This window comes from Rhinoraja longicauda, chromosome 30 (genome assembly GCF_053455715.1).
Source record: "Rhinoraja longicauda isolate Sanriku21f chromosome 30, sRhiLon1.1, whole genome shotgun sequence".
In the NCBI taxonomy this organism is placed as follows: domain Eukaryota; kingdom Metazoa; phylum Chordata; class Chondrichthyes; order Rajiformes; family Arhynchobatidae; genus Rhinoraja; species Rhinoraja longicauda.
Window position 1 is genome coordinate 24,891,988 of NC_135982.1, and position 25,242 is coordinate 24,917,229.

At 39.1% G+C, this 25,242-nt stretch overlaps 1 protein-coding gene across 2 annotated transcripts in view; it reads left to right on the forward strand.

Moving 5' to 3' along the window:
* Window positions 1-25,242, forward strand: part of iffo2b (intermediate filament family orphan 2b) — a 33,113-nt gene that overhangs the window by 2,329 nt on the left and 5,542 nt on the right. For both annotated transcript variants that reach the window (XM_078425181.1, XM_078425182.1), the window contains exons 2-6: window positions 12,427-12,487; window positions 15,286-15,396; window positions 19,823-19,963; window positions 21,911-22,062; window positions 25,037-25,157. In XM_078425181.1, the coding sequence (XP_078281307.1) occupies window positions 12,427-12,487; window positions 15,286-15,396; window positions 19,823-19,963; window positions 21,911-22,062; window positions 25,037-25,157 (586 nt within the window). The remainder of the gene's footprint in view (window positions 1-12,426; window positions 12,488-15,285; window positions 15,397-19,822; window positions 19,964-21,910; window positions 22,063-25,036; window positions 25,158-25,242) is intronic.

A 25,242-nucleotide genomic window follows, 5' to 3' on the forward strand; every position in this document is an offset into this window, starting at 1 on the left:
GAAGCTGATTTAAACTAATTTCACCACCAGCATCACCACGTCTTTAAGAGCGATTTACATGTAAATCCTTTAAAATGAAGTCTTGATTTTCTAATTTAAGATTGTTCACAGTTATGTCAGCAGGCCAATCTGTATAGAAATTGCTATGTGTCATGGTCTGAGTTTGGACTTTTGAGATGGTTTGCTTTTGTCAAGTATCAAAGGACAGTTTGTTGCTGGCTTCAGCTGCACAATGAATAGCTGCATAAATGTGTGGAAGTTGTGGTTAAAATATGCAGTGTTTTATTGTAGTGTTATTAAATGATGTGTTACTAAATGACTAAATTATGTAATTTAAGATTGACTGAAGGAGCTGGAAGTTAGTTGTAGAATATAAAACAAAATTGTAATTTCCGCAAATTAAATGGAAAATTGATTCTGCTTTCAACAGCTCCTGGATATTCCTCTGGTAAATTATGAATTGTTACTCTTTTAAAAGGAGCTATTCAAGTTTTAAAAAAAAATCAAGGTATTTTGTTAACAATGTACCAACAAAGTGAGCGCACAATGCAGAGATAAATCGATATGCAGTCTGATAGCTCCCTATTTCCCCTTGCAGTCCAAATGCAGAAGATTCATGCCAGGTGTTTCTCATTTTTGGTGAATCTCTACAAATGCTCAATTATTTTTTTTCTGCTTTAGTAAAGCATCACAGCATAGCAACCAGTCTGGAGGCTTCAGTAAGATCCTGTTGGATTTAAAATTCTTTCTCACCATTGTAATTATCCCTTTGTTGCATACTATTTAACTTTGCAGGCCACACCAAGAATTAAATACTTTCCGGTTGCCTTGAATACTTCTGTAAATACCAACGAGTGGATTAAAGTAAAATGTTCAATGTCATTTTTTGGGTTGGATCCTGTACTGAAGGGATAATTTAGAAATGCTGCATCTGCAAATTATTGCCAAGTATATCTCGCATAAAGCAAATTAGGTGAAAGAGAATGGAAAATGTTCAGCTGCAATATGTTGATACCTACTTAATGTAAAGGGTGAAAGAATCAGGGCTGAGTCTAAATGATGACACCTTCCTTCTGATGGATATTTGGAATGTTGGCAGGCAAGATGCTTCAAATTCAGCCCTTCAAGACTCGTCTGGTGTTAAATATAATCTAATTTTGATATTAGAACATCACTCTTCCATTCTTGCTAAACTGCTTGATTCACTTGTATTTTAAATGTCTGACCATCCTTGACTTTAATACATTCGATGATTGTGTCCCTAAGCTCTTAAACTTAGAACGTCAAAGATTCACGACTCTCGGAGAAGAAAACCTGTCTTTAATCGGTGACCCCTTAGTCTGAAACTCTGCCCCCTAGTTCTTGGCATTTACACTGAGGGAAGCATCCTCTCATCATCCATCCAGTCAGTCCCTTTCAACATTTTGCATATTTCAATAAGATCGCCTTTTGTCTTTCAATAATAGAATGGATATTAGTTGATCTTGCCCAATTTTTTAATCACAGGGTTAACTCTTTATCTCAGGAATCAAGCTAGTGAACCATCTCTGCACCACCTCCAATACAAATGTATCCTTTCTTGGATATAAAGGAGACTAAAACTGTGTGCACTACTCCAGGTGCTCTCTCATCAGCGCTTATAAAGTTGCATCAAAACTTTTACCATGAAGAGCAATCCACAATAATAAGAAACTTTGCCTTTTCTAAATTTCCCAAAATTAATTTGCATCCTTTTCCTCTGATGGTTCATGTCAGATACTCTATTTTCTTGATACCGATTGAAGCTTTTACTTTCTATATTTGTTATTTTGATCATCCTTTATCATCTCCTTCTTAATAATTATTTCAATCAAACTTTGCTGCTATCAAAAATTTCTAGCCGATCATTACTCTTCATATTATTTATTTCTTCCAGTTTGACACCACCCTCAGAAGGTGCCTTTCTCTTAGAGCTTTGTTTTTCCTCACTGAAATGTACATTTGCTGAAAATTTGAAATATCTTTTTAAATGTCTGTCACTGCTGATGTACCATTTTACCCTTTAGTCTATTTTCCTGATAAGACACCAACTTTGCCTCATAGCACTGTAATTGCCATTTATTTCAATTTAGGATGCTGGTTGCAAACCCAATTTCCTTTAAATACTTTGTTGCTATATTCATTCTTTTCTAGCAGATCGTTTACTATAAGATCATTAATTAATCCCCTGTCATACATTATCAGATGGAAAATAACCTGTTCCCTTTTGATTCACTAAGGAAGACACAAACAATCTCCCAGAAATAATGTAGGAAAATAACTGCAGATGCTGGTACAAATCGAAGGTATCACAAAATGCTGGAGTAACTCAGCAGGTCAGGCAGCATCTCGGAGAGAGGGAATGGGTGATGTTTTGGGTCGAGACCCTTCAGACTGATGTCAGGGGGGCGAGACAAAGAAAGGATATAGGTGGAGACAGGAAGACAGTGGGAGAACTGGGAAGGGGGAGGAGAAGAGGGGGACAGAGGAACTATCTAAAGTTGGAGAAGTCAATGTTCATATTGCTGGGCTGTAAGCTGCCCAAGCGAAATATGAGGGCATGTTCTCTCGACTCTGGATCAGTTCATGTGGACTGGAGGGTAGCCAATGTAACCTCACTTTTTAAGAAAGGAGGGAGAGAGTGGGGAAGATGCTTGAGTCAATTGTTAAAGATGTTATAGCAGCGCATTTGGAAAGCAGTGACAGGATCGGTCAAAGTCAGCATGGATTTATGAAGGGAAATCATGCTTGACTAATCTGGAATTTTTTGAGGATGTAACAAGTAGAATGGATAAAGGAGAGCCAGTGGATGTGGTGTATCTGGACTTTCGTAAAGACTTTGACAAGGTCTCGCACAAGAGATCAGTGTGTGAAATTAGAGCACATGGTATTGGGGGTAGGGTATTAACATAGATAGAGAACTGGTTGGCAGACAGGAAGCAAAGAGTAGGAATTAACGGGTCCTTTTCAGAATGTCAGGCAGTGACTAGTGAGGTGCCGCAAGGCTCAGTGCTGGAACCCCAGTTATTTACAATATATATTAATGATTTAGATGAGGGAGTTAAATGTGACATCTCCAAGTTTGCGGATGACACAAAGCTGGGTGGCAGTGTGAGTGGCAATGAGGATGCTAGGAGGCTGCAGAGTGACTTGGATAGGTTAGGTGAGTGGGCAGATGCATGGTAATGCAGTATAATGTGGATAATTGTGAGATGATCCACTTTGGTGGCAAGAACTCGAAGGCAGATTATTATCTGAATGGTGGACACAAAATGCTGGAGTAACTCAGCAGGTCAGGCAGCATCCCTGGAGAGAAGGAATGGGTGACGTTTCGGGTTGAGACCCTTCTTCAGACTAATCCGATGGTGTCAGATTAGGAAAAGGAGAGGTGCGACGAGACCAGGGTGTACTTGTACATCAGTCACTGAAAGTAAGCAGGCAGGTACAGCAAGCAGTGAAGAAAGCTAATGGCATGTTGGCCATCATTGCGAGAGGAAGGAGGTCCTGCAGTTGTACAGTGCCCTGGTGAGACCACACCTGGAGTATTGTGTGCAATTTTGGTCTCCTAATTTGAGGAAGGACATTATTGCTATTGAGGGAGTGCAGCGTAGGTTCACCATGTTAATTCCCGGGATTGAGGGACTGACATATGAAAGAATGGGTCGACTGGGCCTATATTCACTGGAATTTAGAAGGATGAGAGGGGATCTTATAGAAACATATAAAATTCTTAAAGAATTGGACAGGCTAGATGAAGGAAAAATGTCCCCAATGTTGGAGGAGTCCAGAACCAGGGGTCACCGTTTAAGAATAAGGGGTAGGCCATTTAGTACTGAGATGAGGAAAAAAGAGTTGTGAATCTGTGGAATTCTCTGCCACAGTGGAGGCCAATTCACTGGATGTTTTCAAGAGAGTTAGTTTTAGCTCTTGGGGCTAAAGGAATCAAGGGGTATGAAGAAAAAACAGGAATGGGGTACTGATTTTAGATTATCAGCCATGATCATATTGAATGGTAGTGCTGGCTCATAGGTTCGAATGGCCTACACCTGCACCTATTTTTCTATGTTTCTATGATTCCTCAGCATTTTCCTCTTGTGCTAGCTCTTCAGCTGTAGCTCTGCTTTTCAATTATATATAAAATCTCATTTTGATGATCATTTGCTCCCCAATGATCATGTGCATTAAAGCAGCCATTGTTCTGATTTTTCTTTCGTCATTGGCTTTGTACCTTATCTCTGCCCTGTTTATTGATCTGTTCACTGTTAAAAGATCTGTGCGAAGCTTTCATATTCTGAAACTTATGATAACCCACCGTTTTCTCCCGCCCAGTCAATCATTCACTTCGTCGCAGTGACAAAAATAAAGTTCCCTGGTGAACATTCATAACTCATGAATCTTTTCTGACCCTTTTCATGGTCCTCTTATCCTGAAGTAATGTTTGTCTAGAACTTTAGTGACCATATCAGTGTCCTGTACAATGGTTTTGAACAAGTTGTGTTATCTCCTGAATGATATATTCAGCACTATTTAACCTATTGATTTTTTGGCAGTTTTAATAATAATAATAATAATAATGCATTACATTTATATAGCGCTTTTCAAACACTCAAAGACGCTTTACATGGATTACTAGAACATAGAGAAGAAAATAAATAGATAATTAATGAGCCTTTTTATTTTTTTCCCTTGCAATCTCAGTTCCTTCTATGTTCATTACTCTTTTCTTTCTAAATAACAATCAGCTATTTTCTGATTATCCATTTGTCACTTTACTGTAAAAGAAGAGAAAGCTGGTTTAAAACTTTAGAATCAAATTCAAGCTTATTTACATGGCCTTTTGGGAATAGCATTGAGGGGGGAGAATAAAGGAATAACAATTCATCAAAATGGAGCATCAGCAGGAAAATTGTGTGTTCGCAGCACCTGAAAGAAAACTGCAGTTAAGCATCATGTCGCCAAGACAATTTTGCTGAGGAGTACTCAGCTGAGTATTTAAGTGTCCATGGCTTTAATATCACACAATTGAGCATACAACCATCTAAGCCAAAGACAAACTGCTAACCTGCGGAGAAGCCGAGTAAGGCATCTTTGAAACCAAAATAAAATCTAAGTATAAGGTCAAGAAGGGCAACTGGAAAACACCAGCATTCTATTAAACCAGGCTGAGGTGTAAAACTAGATTGAAAGAAAAAAAAGTTATTCCATTGATATTTTTTAGAACTGGTGTGATTTTGGAAATTCTCACATTCATTTACATTGCTATGGAAATCTGTATACACCTCTCTTTTTTAAATGGGCACACGAGCATAGCTATTGGCCTTAAGTTAAGTTGACAGCTCTGCAAACTGTTGACCATAGATTAATATAAATTTAATACCCCAAGGTAAATTGTATTTAAAACTGCTACTCCATTTGTAGTGGGATTTTCATTCAGCCAACAAACAATGTGTATCAGACCACTCCTCAAATTCTTTCAATGAAACCTTTCTCTTCTGTCCTTCTAGTTTTTGTTTGGCAGTACAAATTACAAATGTCAAAGTTGTTGTGTTGGACAAACTTCAACCTTTCAGTTATTTATGCTGGAACTTCTTTTGAACTCAGAGGTTCATTACAAAGAAGTCCAGTTGTAGTTGGGCTTTTCAGAACCAGAATAATGCAGTGCTGTTTTTTCTGACCTGAATACTAATGTAGTGTAATGTTTGGAAGTCTCTTTATTTAACACAGGATATTTTTGTTTCCCATGTTTAAACTGATTCCTGAACTCTAAGCATTCCTCATTCCCTTCACCATAAAACATTGATTTGTAGTAAGCTTGGGAAATTAATCGAGAAACATTCTAGCATTTATTCAAGTTACCGATTTTCCACTCTTTGGAAAATTGGAAATACAATTGTACATTTTCATCCAAGTTTTTAATTGACAATATCATTAACTAATAAAGACAAGTAAATTGCATGATACCTCATACAAAACATGGCAGGCATTTAATTTCTGATCCCTTCAAATTCCCTGTTATTTTTGTTTATATTTCTAGTATTCTCCATTTGGTCTTGCGCTATAGGTGGATTGTGAATGCTTAATTAATATATTTATTTATAAGCTTTGAAGGAATGAGATGTAACACCCTATCTTGATTTTAGATTTAACTCCAATGTACCCTACATTTTCATGAAACACATACACGTGATTAATCGCGATTTACATCTTGAATGATGCAAGGAAAGGCAGAGATTTGTTAGGCAATTATTAGTAAGAGTGGTGTAGGAAAGAACTGCAGGTGCTGGTTTAAATCGAAGGCAGACACAAAATGCTGGAGTAACTCAGCGGGACGGGCAGCATCTCTGGAGAGATGGAATGGGTGACATTTCGGGTCGAGACCCTTCTTAAGATAAAGAAGGGTCTCGACCCGAAATGTCCACCCATTCCTTCTCTCCAGAGATGCTGTCTGTCCTGTTGAGTTACTCCAGCATTTTGTGTCTACCATTTGTAAGAGTGGATTGTTTTTAGAAAAAAATAACGTTCTCGGTTATAAATACAATGGGTAAATTAGGTTGCATCCATTTTGGATCACAAATTGGCTAGTAATATTTTCATAATGCAGCATGGAAGCTTGATCTCTACTCAATATTATTTCTGGTTTTAAGCAGATATCTACAATTTTACCCACAATTGTGTTTCAGAACTTACCAGGATCATAAAAGAAAGTAACATTTTTACAGCTTGATCGTTATTATGCTCCAGTCAATGTGGTGATTGCATGTTAGGATCAATAGCTTACAGAAAAACAATCAAATGTTATCAACTTTATCCTAAATGTAAAACATTGCAGGTTAGGTAAAAAAGAATGAACCTAGTAACCAGTGAATATTGAGCTAAAATTATCCAGACGGCTTTAGGGTAAAGAATGTTGAAAGGAAAGTATATTAGGAAACGACTTAAAATTATTTAGGGAACCTAGAGCTTGTTCCTTTAAATATTACACAGCATGTGTAATGATTTGGACGAGGGAATTGAATGCAACATCTCTAAGTTTGCAGATGACACGAAGCTGGGTGGCAGTGTTAGCTGCGAGGAGGATGGTAGGAGGCTGCAGAGTGACTTGGATAGATTAGGCCAGTGGGCAAATGCATGGCAGATGCAATATAATGTGGATAAATGTGAGGTTATCCACTTTGGCGGCAAGAACAGGAAAGCAGAGTATTACCTGAATGGTGACCGATTGGGAGAGGGGGAGATGCAACGTGACCTGGGTGTCATGGTGCACCAGTCATTGAAAGCAAGCATGCAGGTGCAGCAGGCAGTGAAGAAAGTGAATGGTATGTTGGCATTCATAGCAAGAGGATTTGAGTTTAGGAGCAGGGAGGTTCTGCTGCAGTTGTACAGGTGCCTTGGTGAGACCGCACCTGGAGTATTGTGTGCAGTTTTGGTCTCCTAACCTGAGGAAAGACGTTCTTGCCTTAGAGGGAGTACAGAGAAGGTTCACCAGATTGATCCCTGGGATGGCGGGACTTTCATATGAGGAAAGACTGGATAGACTGGGCTTGTACTCGCTGGAATTTAGAAGACCGAGGGGGGATCTTATAGAAACATATAAAATTCTTAAGGGGTTGGAGAGGCTAGATGCGAGAAGATTGTTCCCGATGTTGGGGGAGTCCAGAACCAGGGGTCACAGCTTAAGGATAAGGGGGAAGTCTTTTAGGACCGAGATGAGAAAACATTTCTTCACACAGAGAGTGGTGAGTCTGTGGAATTCTCTGCCACAGAAGGTAGTTGAGGCCAGTTCATTGGCTATATTTAAGAGGGAGTTAGATGTGGCCCTTTTTGCTAAAGGGATCAGGGGGTATGGAGAGAAGGCAGGTACAGGCTACTGAGCTGGATGATCAGCCATGATCATATTGAATGGCGGTGCAGGCTCGAAGGGCCGAATGGCCTACTCCTGCACCTATTTTCTATGTTTCTAGCACCTGACAGCATAGATCTCGCAGTTTTACACATGTACAATAAGTCTGAAAAACAGAAATAAACTCAATATTAAAAAACAAACTGCTGAAGGAACTCAGTGGGTCAGACAGCTTTTACGGAGGGAAATGTACAGACTATGTTTTGGATCGGGACCCTTCAAGACTGTTGTCAAACAGTTTGCTTTTTGCTCAAGATTCCACTGTCTACTGTCCGTTAAATGACCGTTATAATAATGCCTGTAGCAATCTGGAAATCACATCCTTCAATTATTCCAATGGATACTGGAATAATTGAAGCCTTTAATATTGACATTTCTGGATTTTTGTTCATCTGTGCATGCGCCCTGTCTGTTATGATTGTATACACCTCTACTAGATCACTCCCCAGCCTCCTGCACTCTAAGAGATAAAATCCCAGCCTGCCTAATCTTTCCCTATAGCTCAGGCCCTTAATTCCTGGCAACATCCTTGTAAATCTTCTCTGTACCCTTTCCAGTTTAAAGGCATCTTTTCTACAGCAGGGTGACAAAAACTGAACATGATTCTCCAAGTATAGCCTCACCAATGTCTTGTATAATTGTAACCAACCGCTGATTTATGAAATTATGACATTATGTCCTAACTTCTATATTCAATTTTCTGACTAATGAAGGTCAGTGTACCAAGAACCGCCTCACCGCCCTATTACTTTCACTACCCCCTCTATCTTTCGCCACTCTACTTTCAGAAACTGTGTACATGTACTTAGATCATCGTCTCCACAACACTTCCCAGAGTCCTGCCATTCACTGTGATGATCCTGCCTTTATTTGACTTCCCTGACCCCTTGCACTTATCTGAATTTAATTCCATTCGCCATTCCTTGGCCCATTTGTCCAGCTGATCAAGATCCCTCTGTAATTATTGATAGCCACTAGTCACAGGCCCCCAGTATGAAAAAACAACCTTCTGTCAACACCCTCTGCTTCCTATCAGAAGCCAATTCTACATCCAGTTAGCTAGCTCTCCCTGGATGCCATGTGACCTCGCTTTCCAGAGCTGCCTACCATCTGGAACCATGCTAAAAAGAGATACGTCTACAACCCTGTCCTCAGCAACCTTTATGATTACTTCTTCAAAAAAGCTCGATTAAATTCCTGAAACACGATCTCCCTTGCATAAACTATGCTCACTGTCCCTTATCAACCCGTCTTTCCAAATGTATGCATATCTTTTACCTCGGAATTCTTTCCAGTCACTTTTCAATCACCTTGGAAAGGGAGGAGGAAATTACTGTAATTCAATGTTATTTGAGGGTTTTTTTAAATTCTGCTACGTTATTAAATGTAACAAGCATTATCCCAAGGTATTTTAGTTGAAATACGTCAAAATTTGATGACTCTAAGAAGAGAATTTCTTCCTTTTATTTTGAACATGGGGTGTACATCTTGACATAATTAAATCGGTGCGACTGAAACCCAGCGTGAGTAATGTATTTTTGATGTTGAACTTATCTCGAGACAAGTTCCACTGTTCTTTTAAATCTCCAAAAAGGTAATAGCACACGGTGGGACAAGGGAGAGGTGTCCGAGGAGAGAATATATATATTTTATCGTCCTGGTTGCACTTTTTTTTTTAAAACGTGCCTTTGTGTTGTGCAAATTAACTTTTTTTGTTGTCTCATGTTATTAACTGTAGGATATTCCTTTTGGACATATTTTCTCTGCATCCTTGAGTCTTTCCATCTCATTTTGCCACATTTTATCTCTCGCTGATTTGACCACTGCTGGTTTTATGATATGGTACTTGCAGCATCGAAAAAGATTATTGTTATAAAGTTAGCCAGGACATTTTAAGTAACCCAAGCTAAATGGTCCAATGTACAGTTGGTATTTCTGTTTTTCCCGGCATAGAACGTTTATTTGAGGCATTTGGTTGGGGTAGGCAGAGTCCCTTTGGAGTCAAATTGATTAAAAAATAATAACCCTTCAAGAGAATATTTTAACCTTATCAACCCTTTTGATGAATATCTCAGAACACCTTTGAAAGTGTGGAAATAGCTAGAGGGCAATAAAAGTAATTGAAGCTATCTCTCAAATTGCAATTGTATGTAGAAAGAACTATACAAAGGAGCCAATCCATTTGGATATACCAAGGAAAAAGTATTAACGTTTATTAGCTGTTTGCATCTCAATTTTCAGGAGGTGAATTTTATCTCTATCCATTGATTATAGATCTGAACTGGAGTCTGTTGTCTCTCGAATAGGAGGTTATTGCTCCAAATAAAGCAGATCAAAATCAAGAGAAAGATTAATAAATGCAAACATTCTAAACTAGGGCGGCTCAGCGGCAGAGTTGCTGCCTCACAGCACCAGAGATCCAGGTTTGATCCTGACTGTGGGTGCTTGCCTGTACGGAATTTGTATGTTCCCCCTGTGGGTTTTCTCCCGCACTCCAAAGACATACAGGTTTGTAGGTTAATTGGTTTCATATTAAAATGTAAATTGTCCCTATTGTGTGTAGGATAGCGTTAATGTGCGGGGATCGCTGGACGGCCAAAGGCCGTGTTTCCGAGCTTTATAAACTAAACTAAACCTTGTTTACTTGTATTGGTTAAAAGCATTTTAATATAATCATGTGGAACTTGAAACTGTAAAATAGGTTTTTTCTTAAGGTCTTGACCAGTTCCTACAAGCAAGTAGACTCGACAGATAATGTGTTTGGAGATTGACCAGGGTAAACCTTTGGGAATTGGCTAGACAGTCCAGAGAGACCAATGGACTAATGCGTGAAAATTGTTGTTATGTTATAGTTATTTTGGGAATATGTAGCATCTTCAATTAACTAGGCCATACCACTTTGATCCAAAGATCAGGCCTGCCATCATTTTTTAAAGCATCTGTCAGTTGTTCCGTAGCACTGAGTATTAAATTTTGTTGTGATTGAGTCTGTTTTGCTGCTCTCGACACAGCAAATTCCAGATTACCGTTCAATATTTCTCTCAAACTGTTACTATTCAAGCCAGTCATTAATTGTGAACACCTGTGGTGGTTAATCTGTGAAATATATTGCCACAGGCGGCTGTGGAGGCCAAGTCAGTAGATATTTTTAAGGCGGAGATGGGCAGATTCTTGTTTAAGGGTGTCAGAGGTGATGGGGAGAAGGCAGGAGAATGTGGTTGAGAGGGAAAGATAGATCAGCCATGATTGAATGGTGGTGTAGACTTGATGGGCTAAATGGCCTAATTCTGTTCCTATAATTTATGAATTTATGAACCTCCACTAAATCACCTTTTCCAAGAAGAATAATCCCTGCCTCTAATCTTGCATACAATAAAGTGTTTCATCTTTTGCATCATTTTTGTAAATCTACTCTGCATACATTGTAATCATTGGCAATCTTTCAAAAGTAAATTAGACATGTAATCTCTGGTTTGGAAGAATAAGAATGCCACACAATAAAATGAGATTAGATGTATTTTTAGTTCTGAATAAAATTCGACCCATTGAATGAAGCACACAAAATTCCAGAGCCTTAGTTGGTGTTTTGGTGTCTCTCACTTGCTGGGTTAGATAAAACTTGCAGCTAGCACACGTGAATCTCCCTATGTTGATGTATATCTCACTCTAGCTCAGAAGCCATCTGTCTTGATTCCCTAACCTCTCAAATGATCTGTGTTATGGGAATCTAATCTGTCTCCCTCATACAATTTCTTCAGCCATACAGTTTATTAACCAGCTTTAATTTTCAATCCCTTATTCATCTGGCAGCATTTGGTGCTGGTATTTGTGACTACCAGTGGTTCAGAGCTTACACCTTTGAGGAAATGTTCTTTAGTTTTCGACCTCATCCCTAAAACCATAAAGCCATGTAAAGGCATATTCCTTTCTTTTGTCATTGGTTCCAGTATGGCTAATGACTTCTGGCTGACCCATCCCCTGCAGAATACCCTGCACCTGTTCTCCGATATTGTGTACTGTGCCACCAGTGCAGCAACGCAATGAAAGATGCTTGTTAACAGTTGCAGTATTACTTGATATTGGCACTGCTTTAATGTTTGAAATGATCTGAGAAGTTTGGCTGCTTTTTTTTCTATTAATTCCTATATTTGGCGACGTGATATGTTGGGTTGCAGAGAAAAGCATCAAGATGAATCATTGACAGTGTTGATTTTGACAAACTGCTGCCCAACAATTATAGCTGCATTCTTTCTTGTAATGTTCAAGAAAGCCAAAGCAACAGATTTTATTTGGATATGTTTTTAATGATGGGACGTGCTTGGGGATTACAGTGTCAGCAGATAATTTAAAGTATGTTCAATTGTGGAACACGACCCCCATAGTTATTTTATTTTACCCTGGACACAACTTATTCACTAAACGAGTGTAGTTATGAAGCATTGCAAGATGTTAATCCAATGATTATTTTAATATGGTCTGTAATAACCATACTTGTATTCTTCCTTCAGATGGGAACAAGAACTCAACCTCAGGCAGCATCTGCAGGAGATTGTAGCTGCACTGCAGGTGGTAAGTTATAAGTAAAAATATAAATGTTGCTTGGCATATGCCAAGTCATCTGAGCAAGTTAATATGTACGTGTATTCTGGATTGGTTTACTGGGATTTGGGTATATACAGGAGGCATAAAAATGAGATTAAATTAATTTCTAGTTCTGAATAAAATTCCACTTATACTAAATGCAAAATCTGATTTGTTTAGTAAGCAACTAAATTAAGACTGGAATTCAATTTCACCTGAAGGTTTAGGAAAGAACTGCGGATGCTGGTTTAAATCGAAGGTGGACACAAAATGCTGGAGTAACTCAGCGGGATAGGCAGCATCTCTGGAGAGAAGGAATCGGTGACATTTAGGGTCGAGACCCTTCTTCAGACTGATGTCTGAATGTTATTGATCATACAGTATTGGGCTATTGGAACAAATTGAAGGATGCTAAATTAATTTTTGTCTTATCCAATCCTCATCCATTTAACAAGCATTTTTTATACTTAAGATAGACACAATGCTGGAGTAACTCGGGTCTGAAGAAGGGCCTTGACCCAAAACATCACCCATTCCTTCTCTCCAGAGAAGCTGCCTGTCCCGCTGAGTTACTCCAGCATTTTGTATCTATCTTTGATGTAAACCAACTTCTGCAATTCTTTCTACACATTTTTTATACTTTCCCTCTTGTGTTATTTGGGTCCCAATCAATAACTCCAGTTTATTTGGGCTTAACTGTTTTGGTAACAAAATTGTTTGAGTAATAAACTTTTGATTTCCCTGTTGCACTTATTTTTGACTGTGTAGCATTTCCAGCTTCTTGCACTGGTCTCTCCAAAAAGTAGAAACATTTCCGTCTTTACTCTTTGTGCTGAATAGTTTCAAATGGATGTGGAATGATAGAATTGGCCTGGCCTTCGATTGTTAATATTTAAATTGCGCAATTTAATAGTTATAGGACTGTGTCAAATGCAGAAAGGCCTGATGTAAGACAGACTTGCAAAATGAGATTGTTGACTATGAAGTGACTCTTATAGAGGTTACAAAGAAATTAAAATGAATGATTTGGAAGGAATTAGCAAGTGCATATTATATGGGGTAATGGAAATTTGGTAAGAGTACAAACAGAATATTCTTTAATCATCTGATGGAAGTAAATGTGTCAGAATGAACAGCAGATGCTGGTTTAAACTGAAGATAGACATAAAAAGCTGGAGTAACTCAGCAGGTCAGACAGCATCTCTAGAGAAAAGGAAAAGGTGATGTTTTGGGTTGAAAAGAGCCATCTGAAGAAGGGTCTCGACCTGAAACGTCACCTGTTCCTTTGCTCCAGAAATGACCTGCTGAATTACCCCCAGCTTTTTGTCTATCTTCAGATAGAAGCAAATGTTGTTTAATAAACGTATGTTTTCACAGGCCTCTTGCGGTAGAAAATTCCAGTTTCGTAACTGCCCTATGGCTCATTGATCACCCGTTCACACTCGATCAATGTTATCCTATTTGCTCATCCACTCGTGACACATTAGAGGCAGTTTTACAGAGGCCAATTAACCTACAAACCCACACATCTGTGGGATGTGACAGGAAACCGGTAGAAACCCATGCAGTAACAGAGAGCGTGCAAACTCCAAACAGACACACCCAGGGACAGGATCAAACCTGGGTCTGGGTGCTGTGAGGCAGTGGCTTTACCAGCTGCACCACTGTGCCATCTCATTTACCGTAGTAAACGCCAACAAAAAGTGGAAGTAAGGCTTGTAAATGCCTCGAACCATGAGAAGCGTTCGGGTTTCTGAACCCTTTCTTCTATAATTGAACTTCCTTGTAGCTGGTTGCACATTAACTCCATCCTTTTGGCTTAGTTCCATATCATTTGATTTTTTTTTCCCAATGAATTCACGTGTCCCACTATTCTCAGAGATTGTGCAGAAATCTGATTCTTCAGCAAATAGCTGCAGGTTTTTATATCCCCATCCCCCCCCCCCCTCCCTCCACCAAAACCAACCTGCCCTGCTGCAGAGGTTGCTATGGCCCTGTTGCTGACGTCTGTGGAGGCAGGCTGCTGGATACAATTGGCAGTCGGACTGGAGACTGCAGAACGAATACTGCATCTTTCAAATGTACTTTAGTTTTTATGATGCCTGGACATATTTTTACTTGTATTTGAATTATAGACAATAGGTGCAGGAGTAGGCCATTCGGCCCTTCGAGCCAGCACCGTCATTCAATGTGATCATGGCTGATCATTCACAATCAGTACCCCGTTCCTGCCTTCTCCCCATACCCCTTTATATATTTGATCTTCATGACTGACTTTGTATTCAATATCCATTCCACTATATTTTGTCATTTCATGTTCAAAATGTTTTAAAAAATTTAAATGCATCAACTCATTGTCCTTTCTGTTAATATACACATGTGTACTGTCTCCTTACTGTTAGAACATTTTAATACATAGCTATTCATGTTCTGCCTTATTTTATATGGGTCTGTTATATGCTGGGGTATATATGAAATTTAATTCCAACAACAATGGGATCGTTTTTTAACTAATCAGGATCACGTTTTAATTTTTTTAACCTGAACATCACTATAGCAAGTCTAATGATTTTCACTGTGCAGGAAAGATTTGGTGATGTTGGATTGACTAAAGTTTTTCTGCAACTTGATGCTGATGTACAGCTATCTCAAATGTCATGACTGCAATATCACAACTAGAACTGTACTCTCATTTTTGCAGCCATTTCATAATTTTTCTGTGATAATTTGGGCCTGCAGCTGAAAATACAGAAATGTCGCTGATGTAGATGTCTTTTTAATCTCAGGATTCACAAGAAGCTGAAGCCATTCAAAAGGAACTCAATGAGAAAGTGGAAAAGTTGAAATCTGAGCTGGTAGTATTTAAGAGTCTGATGAGTGATGTAAGTACTTTGAAGGTGAGTAAATAGCCGCTGATGTAGAGGACATAAATTATATGGTATGATTGTTTTTAATATAACACTAAATTTGAATTCATACAGTGAATAAGTGAAGTTTTGTATTGTCAAATTTACCTACTCCATGGTGAACCCTGAAAACAATGTCAATCCCTGATGCCTTTCCAACCCTGCACGCTAGCTCCCCGTTCTCAAAACAATTAAGTTCATAAAATCTCTAGCTCTCACTTCTATGAAGATTATCATTTTCTTGTAGCTATCTATGCTCCCTCCTCTAGTAGAACTGCTTCCTAGCCCTAACTACCCCTTCCCCAGTGTCTATTCTTTTCATTTTGCAGTTATTCCTCCATTTCTCATCACCCCCTCCCCCTCTTCAACCAAAGCACCTCTTACTTTCTGCATTCACTCCACAATAAATTCTTGATTAATTTCCTCTTTCACCCTGCCCGCTTCCCATTCCTGCTTTCAGGCTGCTGACATTGTCAGTTGTTCCTTGGCGTATCCATATGATATATTATCAGAGCGAACCATTTAGCCACTCAACGTTGCTGCAATATTCAATAAAATTATAACTGATCTGTGACCTAACTGCATATATTTGCTTTTCCTCTGCATCTCTTAAGTTCAATTAACAGAAATCTTTCAGTGTCAGACCATAAATTGACTAAGCATCCACTGCTATCTGTGGAATAGTATTCAAAACTACTGCTTCTGTGGAAGGTTTCCTTAACTTAACGTCTTTTGGGCTTGAGATCAGCAATTCTATCTGGTCGGTGTCGGTATTTGTGTCGGTGGTTATGTTACACGCCAGCCTTTTCCCACCTTAATTCATCACGCGTCTCCATTTCCATCTCCTTCATGCAGATCTCCACGTCCTGTTTTCTTACTCTCCTTAAAATAACTTGCTTATGAATTCTTTTTGATTTATTGACGATCTTAGATTTGTAGAATCATAGTAAACCTATGACATTGGGGGTACCCATTTAGCCCATGGTGTCATATCTGATTTTAAAACGTGAACCATCCAATCTAATCCCATCTTCTGGCCCTCGATCGTTAGCCTTGCAAATCAGTTTTTCAAGTATTTTCAACTATTGGTCAAACATGATGAGGATTTCTACCACTAACACTCATTTAGGCAGTGAATTTCAAACTTCTCCCTTGCTCTGGGTAAAAATTATATCTGTGTTTTCCCTTTAGCAATTCTCGCAATAACTTTAAATGTTCTGCTAAGAGAATATTTACCCAGAACCTCTTTAAAATCCTTGAACATCTTTCATTGCTGTGAAATTGATGGGTAGCTGATGTAATCCCACTTTTTAAGAAAGGAGGGAGAGAGACATCAGGGAATTATAGACCAGTTAGCCTGACATCAGTAGTGGAAAAAATGCTTGAGTTGATTATTAAAGATGTTATAGCAGCGCATTTGGAAAGCAGTGACAGGGTCGGTCTAAGTCAGCATGGATTTATGAAGGAGAAATCATGCTTGACTAATCTTATGGAATTTTTTGAGGATATAACAAGTAGAATGGATAAGGGAGAACCTGTGGATGTGGTGTATCTGGATTTTCAAAAAGCCTTTGACATGGTCCCACACAAGATTAGTGTGCAAAATGAGAGCACAGGGTATTGACATGGATAGAGAACTGGTTGGCAGGCAGGAAGTGTGGGTTCTTGGATCTACACACATTAACACACAATTTGTATGTATCTCTACTCTGTCCTTTCATTCGTTACAAAGTCTTTGTCAATTTCTTGGAAGGGCATCTCTCCATTATCCTTTCTTTTTTTTTGCTTTCATAAAACTTATGCTTTCAACTAAACTTCTTGCAGTCATTGTTTTTTTAGCTTCAATTTTTGTAGTGCTGGGAATGTTAATTCTGTCTGTTAACTCTCTTAAATTGTGATCAGTCATTTCTGATAATTTGCACTTATTTTTGAATCTTTTTTAAAAACTTCCTTTGACCACATGTTTTCCTGTCTATGGAAATCGTATATTGTTTAACGTAGCGGTTGAACAGATTATTAACTGGTGCAAGACTGATTAGATGATTAGGTCACTTTTTATGCTCCCTATGGGTAAGCTGTTGCTTTTTTGTTCAGACTGAAACGGAAAACCCGACTACCATTGTGCAAGGAGCAAATTACACATTTACACGCTGACCCCACTGCACGTTCTTAAATATTTTTTATACTTCACAAAGTACAGCAAAACGGATTGAATATGAACTCCAATCGCAGAGCTGAAATTATATTGAAATTGGAGCTAGTGCGGAGTTATTGCTTGGAAATGATATCCATTTTGTGGTTCCCAGGAGGGTCCAACTTGCTAGTGGGAGACAAATTTGGGTTTGATTTTTCTCATGGATAGCATTGTTGCTGTCTTAATTTTGGAAAAGTATCAATAGGACATTTTTAAGTTAATATCTTTATATTGCTGAGTTAATTAGGCGGAAGATTGCCTGAGCTAATCACCTTCTGAATAAATTTAGTAACAGAAAAGCTCAGCAGGTGATATTTTTAAGAATCATGTTTGACTGGATATTCTAGATGGTCGCTCAGTAGAATTGGCTAAGGTGTAGTGTTTGTGATATAATCTTAAGCATCGAATAAAGTATCAGAGGGTAAATTTATATTAACAAAAACTCCAAATATTACGATCTTGTTGGGCCGTTACAGTATCCTGAGTAAAAGCTAAGAAATTTCCCATATCTGGAATTCTCATTAGTGTTGCTTGAGGCTTCAGACAGTTCTAACTGCAGACATGGTAGTATTGGTTTGCAAGATGTTATTGCAGTTACCATGTGATTATTCTGATGCCAAATTTGGTAGTAGTTCCAGTGGATTGTGGCCATGTAATTTTGGGGAGAGGTTTCACATTTCAGACATTTTTTATTTAACTGCTGTGCATCATATTGCATTAAAAGGCAAAGTCAGATAGCTTCATCACCTCATGACTTGCCTTTCCCACCCCTCCCCCAACATCTGTCTGGTAGGAAATAGTTGTGATGAATGTAAAGCCAGGGGAATGTTAAGCCTGTTCCTGGAATTCTTCGCTGGCACAAATTCTCAGCTTGGATCCAAAAATGCCATTGTTTAGTTTTGTCTGGTACTTCACAAAAGAATGAAGGGTAGGCTTAAGGTTATGAGTAGGGGTTTTATTAATAGTAATTTGAGAACTGCAAACTTCTGGTTTTAGAAATATTGCTCAGTCAAAAGACTGCCAAGATTAGAGATACAGCGTAGAAACAAGCCCTTTGGCCAGCAATCACCCCGTACATCAGCACTACCGTACACACTAGGGGTCATTTAGAATTTTACAGAAGCCAATTAACCTTCAAACCTGTAAATCTTTGAAGTGTGGGAGAAAACCGGAGCACCCGGAATAAACCTATGCGGTAACAGGGAGAATATACAAACTCCACACAGACAGCACCCATGGATAGGTCTCTGGTGCTGTGAGGCAGCAACTCTACTGCTGCTCCACCGTGCTGCCCCCACCCCATTTATGAGGTCGCTGAATCCTAATCATGTTCTGTGGTGGTTTAATTCAGATGGCAATCTAACTGAATCAGAGTGAAATCAGAAATTCAAACAGGAATCTCACAGTACAATTGCTGCTGTAATTCCATCTTCATGGCTTTCTATTCGCAAATTCTATAGATTATTGTATAGATTCTGCAGATCTATTAATTATATAGATATCCACTTCATCTATGCCTCCCCTGCCTCCATTCATTCTTCCCAGTGTTCCTCTTTTCTCCTTGGAGCTCCCCAGCTCCCTTACCCACCTCTTTATACCTGCCCCCTCTCCTTCCTTACCCCCCACCCCTGCCATTGCGACCTCTACCCTGTCCTCTGTACGTTTTAAAATCAGAAATGCACATAATAAATCACAGAAACCAAGTTGTCAGGTTGCTATCTGTTATTGCTATACACGTGAAACTAGAAAAATGATTTTGTAAAGTTTGAGGTTGTCTTAAGCAGGTGTTATTTAATTTGATCAGTGCATTAATTAAAGATGAGTTTCACTTCGAGCCGTAGTGTCTTACTGCACGGGAAAAGACTCTTCAGCCCAACTTGCCCATGCTGACCAAGATGCCCCATCTACACTAATCCCACTTGCCTGTGTTTGGCCCATATGCCTTTAACCCTTATCCGCGTGCCTGTCCAAATGTCTTTCAAATGATGTTATGCTACCTGTTTCAACTACCTCTTCTGGCTGCTTGTTCCATATACCCACCGCCCTCTGTGTGGAAAAAGTTGCCCTTTGGGTTCCTATTAAATCTTTCCCCCTCACATTAAACCTATGTCTGCTGGCTCTTGACTCACCTGCCCAGGGTAAAAGACTCGGTGCATTGAATCATTGAATTGAAAAGCATAATTTTAGCCCAGCTTTTATGAGTCATCTTCAATGTCACTTCAGCAAATGTCTGACCTGGATACCAAGATTCAAGAGAAGGCCATGAAAGTGGATATGGATATCTGTCGCAGGATTGACATCACTGCCAAACTCTGTGACGTGGCACAACAACGAAATTCTGAGGACATGAGCAAAATATTCCAGGTAAAAACGAAGTAAAAATCGAGATTAAGTTAAAGTACATGTGAACAAAAGTTTTTAAGCAAATTAACACATTCTCTGCATGGTGTGAGATGAGATGTAGTATAATGACTAATAATGTTCACTGAAATTCAAGATTCTCCTGTTGTACATTGTCTTAAAAGATTAGTTAAGACAAATGTAGGTCCCTTGAAGATAAAAACGGGTGAATTTATTATGGGGAACAAGGTGAAGACAGAACCAATCTCCCAGATGTAGTAGGGGACAGAGAATCTAGGGTGACGAAGGAACTGAAGGAAATTCACATTGGTCAGGAAATGGTGTTGGGTAGACTGATGGGACTGAAGGCTGATAAATCCTCAGGGCCTGATGGTCTGCATCCCAGGGTACTCAAGGAGGTGGCTCTAGAAATTGTGGGCGCATTGGAGATCATTTTCCAATGTTCGAAAGATACTGGATCAGTTCCTGTGGATTGGAGGGTGACCATTGTTATCCCACTTTTTAAGAAAGGAGGGAGAGAAAGCAGGGAGTTATAGGCCAGTTATCCTGACATCGGTGGTGGGAAAAATGCTGGAGTCAATTATTAAAGATGTAATAGCGGTGGATTTGGATAGCAGCAACAATTGGTCCAAGTCAACATGGATTTACGAAGGGGAAATCTTGCTTGATTAATCTTCTGGAATTTTTTGAGGATGTAACAAGTAAAATGGATAAGGGAGAGCCAGTAGATATAGTGTATCTGGACTTTCAAAAAGCCGTTGACAAGGTCCCACACAGGAGATTAGTACGCAAAATTAGAGCACATGGTATTGGGGATAGGGTATTGACTTGCATAAAATATTGGTTGGCAGACAGGAAACAAAGAGTAGGAATTAACGGGTCCCTTTCAGAATGGCAGTGGGGTGCCGCAAGGCTCGGTGCTGGGACTGCAGCGATTTACAATATTAATGATTTAGATGAAGGAATTAAAAGTAACATTAGCAAATTTGCAGATAACACGAAGCTGGGTGGCAGTGTGTACTGTGAAGAGGATGCTATGAGGATGCAGGGTGACTTGGATAGGTTGGGTGAGTAGGCAGATGCATGGCAGATGCAGTATAATGTGGATAAATGTGATGGCAAGAGCAAGAAGGCAGATTATTATCTGAATGGTGTCAGATTAGGAAAAGGTGAAGTGCAATGAGACCTGGGTGTCCTTGTACATCAGTTACTGAAAATAAGCATGCAGGTACAGCGGGCAGTGAAGAAAGCTAATGGCATGTTGGCCTTCATAACGAGAGGATTTGAGTATAGGAGCAAAGAGGTCCTTCTGCATTTGTACAGGGCCCTGGTGAAACCACACCTGGAGTATTGTGTGCAGTTTTGGACTCCTAATTTGAGGAAGGACATTATTGCTATTGAGGGAGTGCAGCGTAGGTTCATGAGGTTAATTCCCAGGGTGGCTGGACTGTCATATGATGAAAGAATGGAGAGACTGGGCCTGTATTCACTGGAATGTAGAAGGATGAGAGGGAATCTTATAGAAACATATAAAATTATGAAGGGATTGGACATGCTAGATGCAGGAAACATGTTCCTGATGTTGGGGGAGTCCAGAACCAGGGGCCACAGTTTAAGAATAAGGGGTAGGTCATTTAGAACTTTCCTTTGCTCCCTCTAAAGGTTTTAAATCAAATTATTTTTTATTTGTTAGCTATTATGAAATTAGTATAAATCCATTATGAAATTAGCATAAAGTCTCCTGTACAACATTAAGTTCTTGCAAGAACTTTGGTGTCAGCTCTGAGTAGCCCATCTGGTCCATCTCGGTGTACCTTTTCATCCATGTATTAACTTGTTTTATTTTTCTGCTGCTGTACCATCCAATGTTAGAACTCTAGGAGTTACTCAGAGATTGCTACCATTTGGGATTCTGCTTTTTGACTTCTTTCTACTTTTTGATTTACAAAGGTGACAACTGTCAGGAAAGAGAAGGAGAAAGAGAAGCCTGCATGTGATGACGAGAGCTCTGAAACTGATGGAGATACTACACGGCATTCGGATGATGACATAAGCACATCTATTAATATAACAGATGAAATGAAGCGGATGCTCAATCAGCTGTAAGTAATTAATAGTTTCCTCTGGTTAGTTACTGCACTTTGTATACATTTGCGGTGTCTCCTTTGTGTCTAATGATAAAGCTGCCGCCTTATTAATTTGGTGCCTTTGCAGAGGGCTGGGAGATGGACCATCCTTTGTGGTTTCTTTAAAGATTTAAATTCATTTAATTTCAGAGGCTATTATGGGGAATTTATGTAATATGAAAGTAGAAGAGAACGGAAGATGGTAATTCCCAGAACCAAAATGTTACATAGTGCTCTACTCTGAGAGACTGTTTGTAAGAGTCAAGAGTGTTTAATTGTCATATGTACTGACAATCATATGTACAGACTAGAGCTATAATATTCTTATTGCAGCAGCATAACCTGTTAATACAATACATGTAGATAATATATAATGAACAAACATTTAATAAATATGACGTGCTGCGGGTGGTGATCTGAGGCTGCAGCAATGTGTGTATTTTGTTGAATTAAGATTGATATCTGCTGTTTGAAATAATTTCAGTTCTAAAGGCAAAGCGTACACTGATATGATGAGCCACCTGTTCATATGAGGAAAGGAAGTACAATTAATATTATTTTGGGCATTGTTTAGAGTTTAGTTAGAAAAAATAATTGTATCTCTGAATTAAACTTGAATCAGGCCTATTACATGACATGAAGCAGGTGGACAAGAGGTTCTTGTAATACTGAGAGAATGTTTTATTATTAAAGATATCCTCATCTTGAAAGTTTTAGTTCTGAGACTATCTCGCTATTTGGATGATTGTATTTCAAATATTATTTAAGTGGAGTTTCTCAACATTTTTATGGCAGCATTCCACACACAGTCAGTATTCCACACACAGTCAGTATTCCACACACAGTCAGGCTAGTTCTCTGAAGTTTGAAAAAGGGTCTCGACCCAAAACGTCATCCATTCCATTTCTCCAGAGATGCTGCCAGTCCTGCTTTACTCCAGTTTTTTGTGTCTATTTTTAATTCCCTGAATGGTTGCTTCTGAGCTTGACTGGATAGTTAAATTAGCAATATGGGATTTTAACATGGACATAACCAGAACACATTAAGAGGAAAATGGCTTTATGCATCTGGTGTTACGAAGGATTTCTCTTCCCACAGATGCAGTTTGACCTGCTAACTATTTCCAGCTTTTTCTGTTCTTATTTTGTTTCTGTCAAGTTGTCTGAAAAGGAAGGATTTTTTTTCCTGTTTGTTAGCATCATTGATTTGTAGGCAGACCACAATACATCAGTTATATGATGTGAAAGAACAAACTTGAAAGTTGTACAAATGCAGATATTATGGCTTTTCACACCAAACAATTATTTTGAAAGAGGGCAAATGGGTAAGCATGGAGTCATGGAGAATTTGTAGCAGGCTGATGTCGATGTCAACTAAAATGGGCTAGTCTTCTTCATAGCATTACAGACTCACTGGATCTTGGCTACAGGAAGGATATTGGAACAATGGAAAAAATGCAGAGAAAATTTTTTCAGCTGATGTCAGTCCTAACTTCCAGTTATTTTGACAATTCCCTTCAATGTGCATCATCTGGCTATGGACCCTTCTACCACTGAAAGCAGTTGGTGCTTATTTATGTGTCAAAATCATTGAATCTTTATTAAATTTCTTTATGACCTTCTAAAGAAGACAACCTGCAGACTTTATACAAAATAATTCCTGCATCCATGGTACTGTTGGAGTAAATTTGCCCTGCACACTCAATATTTCCTGAACTCCAGTGCCCCCCGGTGATTCATGAGGGTTTAACATATATTGTGCTGTTCATGGAACCAAGGGTCCTGTCTACCTTTTTTAACAACCATTTCAACTTGATGCTGGTTTAGTATTTCTGCACACATTCGCTTTGTAACCAACTCCTTTAAAATGTTCCTATTTTGAGTTATATACCTCCTTTCATTCATCTGATAGAAATAAATCACTTTACACATCCTTTGATTAAATTTCATCTGTGATGTGTGTCCATTTCATCGGTCTGGCTTTTATTGATTCTTTCAATATGAAAACATTACTCCTATTAAATCTTTCCCCTCTTACCTTTAACCTATCTCTATGATTCTTCATTCCCCTACTCTGGGTAAAAGACTGTACTTGCCCTATCTATTCCCCTCTTGTACACCTCCATAAGATCACCCCTCAGCTTCCTGCACTTCAAGGAATAAAATCCTAGCCTAACCAATCTCTCCCGATAGCTAAGGCCCTTGAGTCCTGGCAATATCCTTGTAAATCTTCTCTGCACTCTTTCTAGTTTAACATCCTTCCTCTAGCAGGGTGACCAAAACTGAACACGATACCTGAAATGTGACCTCTCCAATGTGTATGTAACTGTTACATAACATCCAAACTTCTATACAATATCTTAACTGATGAAGGCCTATCTACTGAAAGCCACCTTGATCACCCTATCTACCTGTAACTCTATTGCAAGAACCTACACACGCTTAGATCCCTCTGCCAGTCTCTGTGAAGGTCCTGCCCTGACCAGTGCAGCCTACCAGGCAAAACCTTATCAAATGGCTTGTGGAAGTCCATAGAGAGAATGTCTACAACTTTACCCTCATTAATGTTTTTGGATACTTCTTTAAAAAACTCATAAAGACATGATCTCCCACGTACAAAACCATGCTGGCTATCTGTAATCAGTCCCCTTCCATCCAAATGGATATATATCTTATCCCTCGGTGTCCGAGTCATAGAATCATAGAGTGTGAAAACAGGTCCTTTGGCCCAACCTGCCCACACCGACCAACATGTCCCATCTATACTAGTCCCACATGCCTGAGTTTGGCCCATATCCCTTTATCCCTGTCCTATCTATGTACGTGTCTGAATGTTTATTAAACATTGTGATGGTCCTCTGCAGTATTTGCTGACACTTCAAGGGAAAATTGCAGAACATGTTTTACTTTTGCATATATCTAGAATTAATATTTTGTATGTTTTTCCCCAGGCGAGAGACATTTGACTTTGAGGATGATTGTGACAGTTTAAGCTGGGAGGAAAACGAAGAGACCCTACTACTCTGGGAAGATTTCTCTGAGTTCACAAACATTGTGGAGCCTCCTGCAGAGGTATTCTTATTTGCAAGTGAATAATTCAACATAATTCAGAAGGATTTCTTTGAAATAATCCTATCAGGCTATCGATATCTTAAAA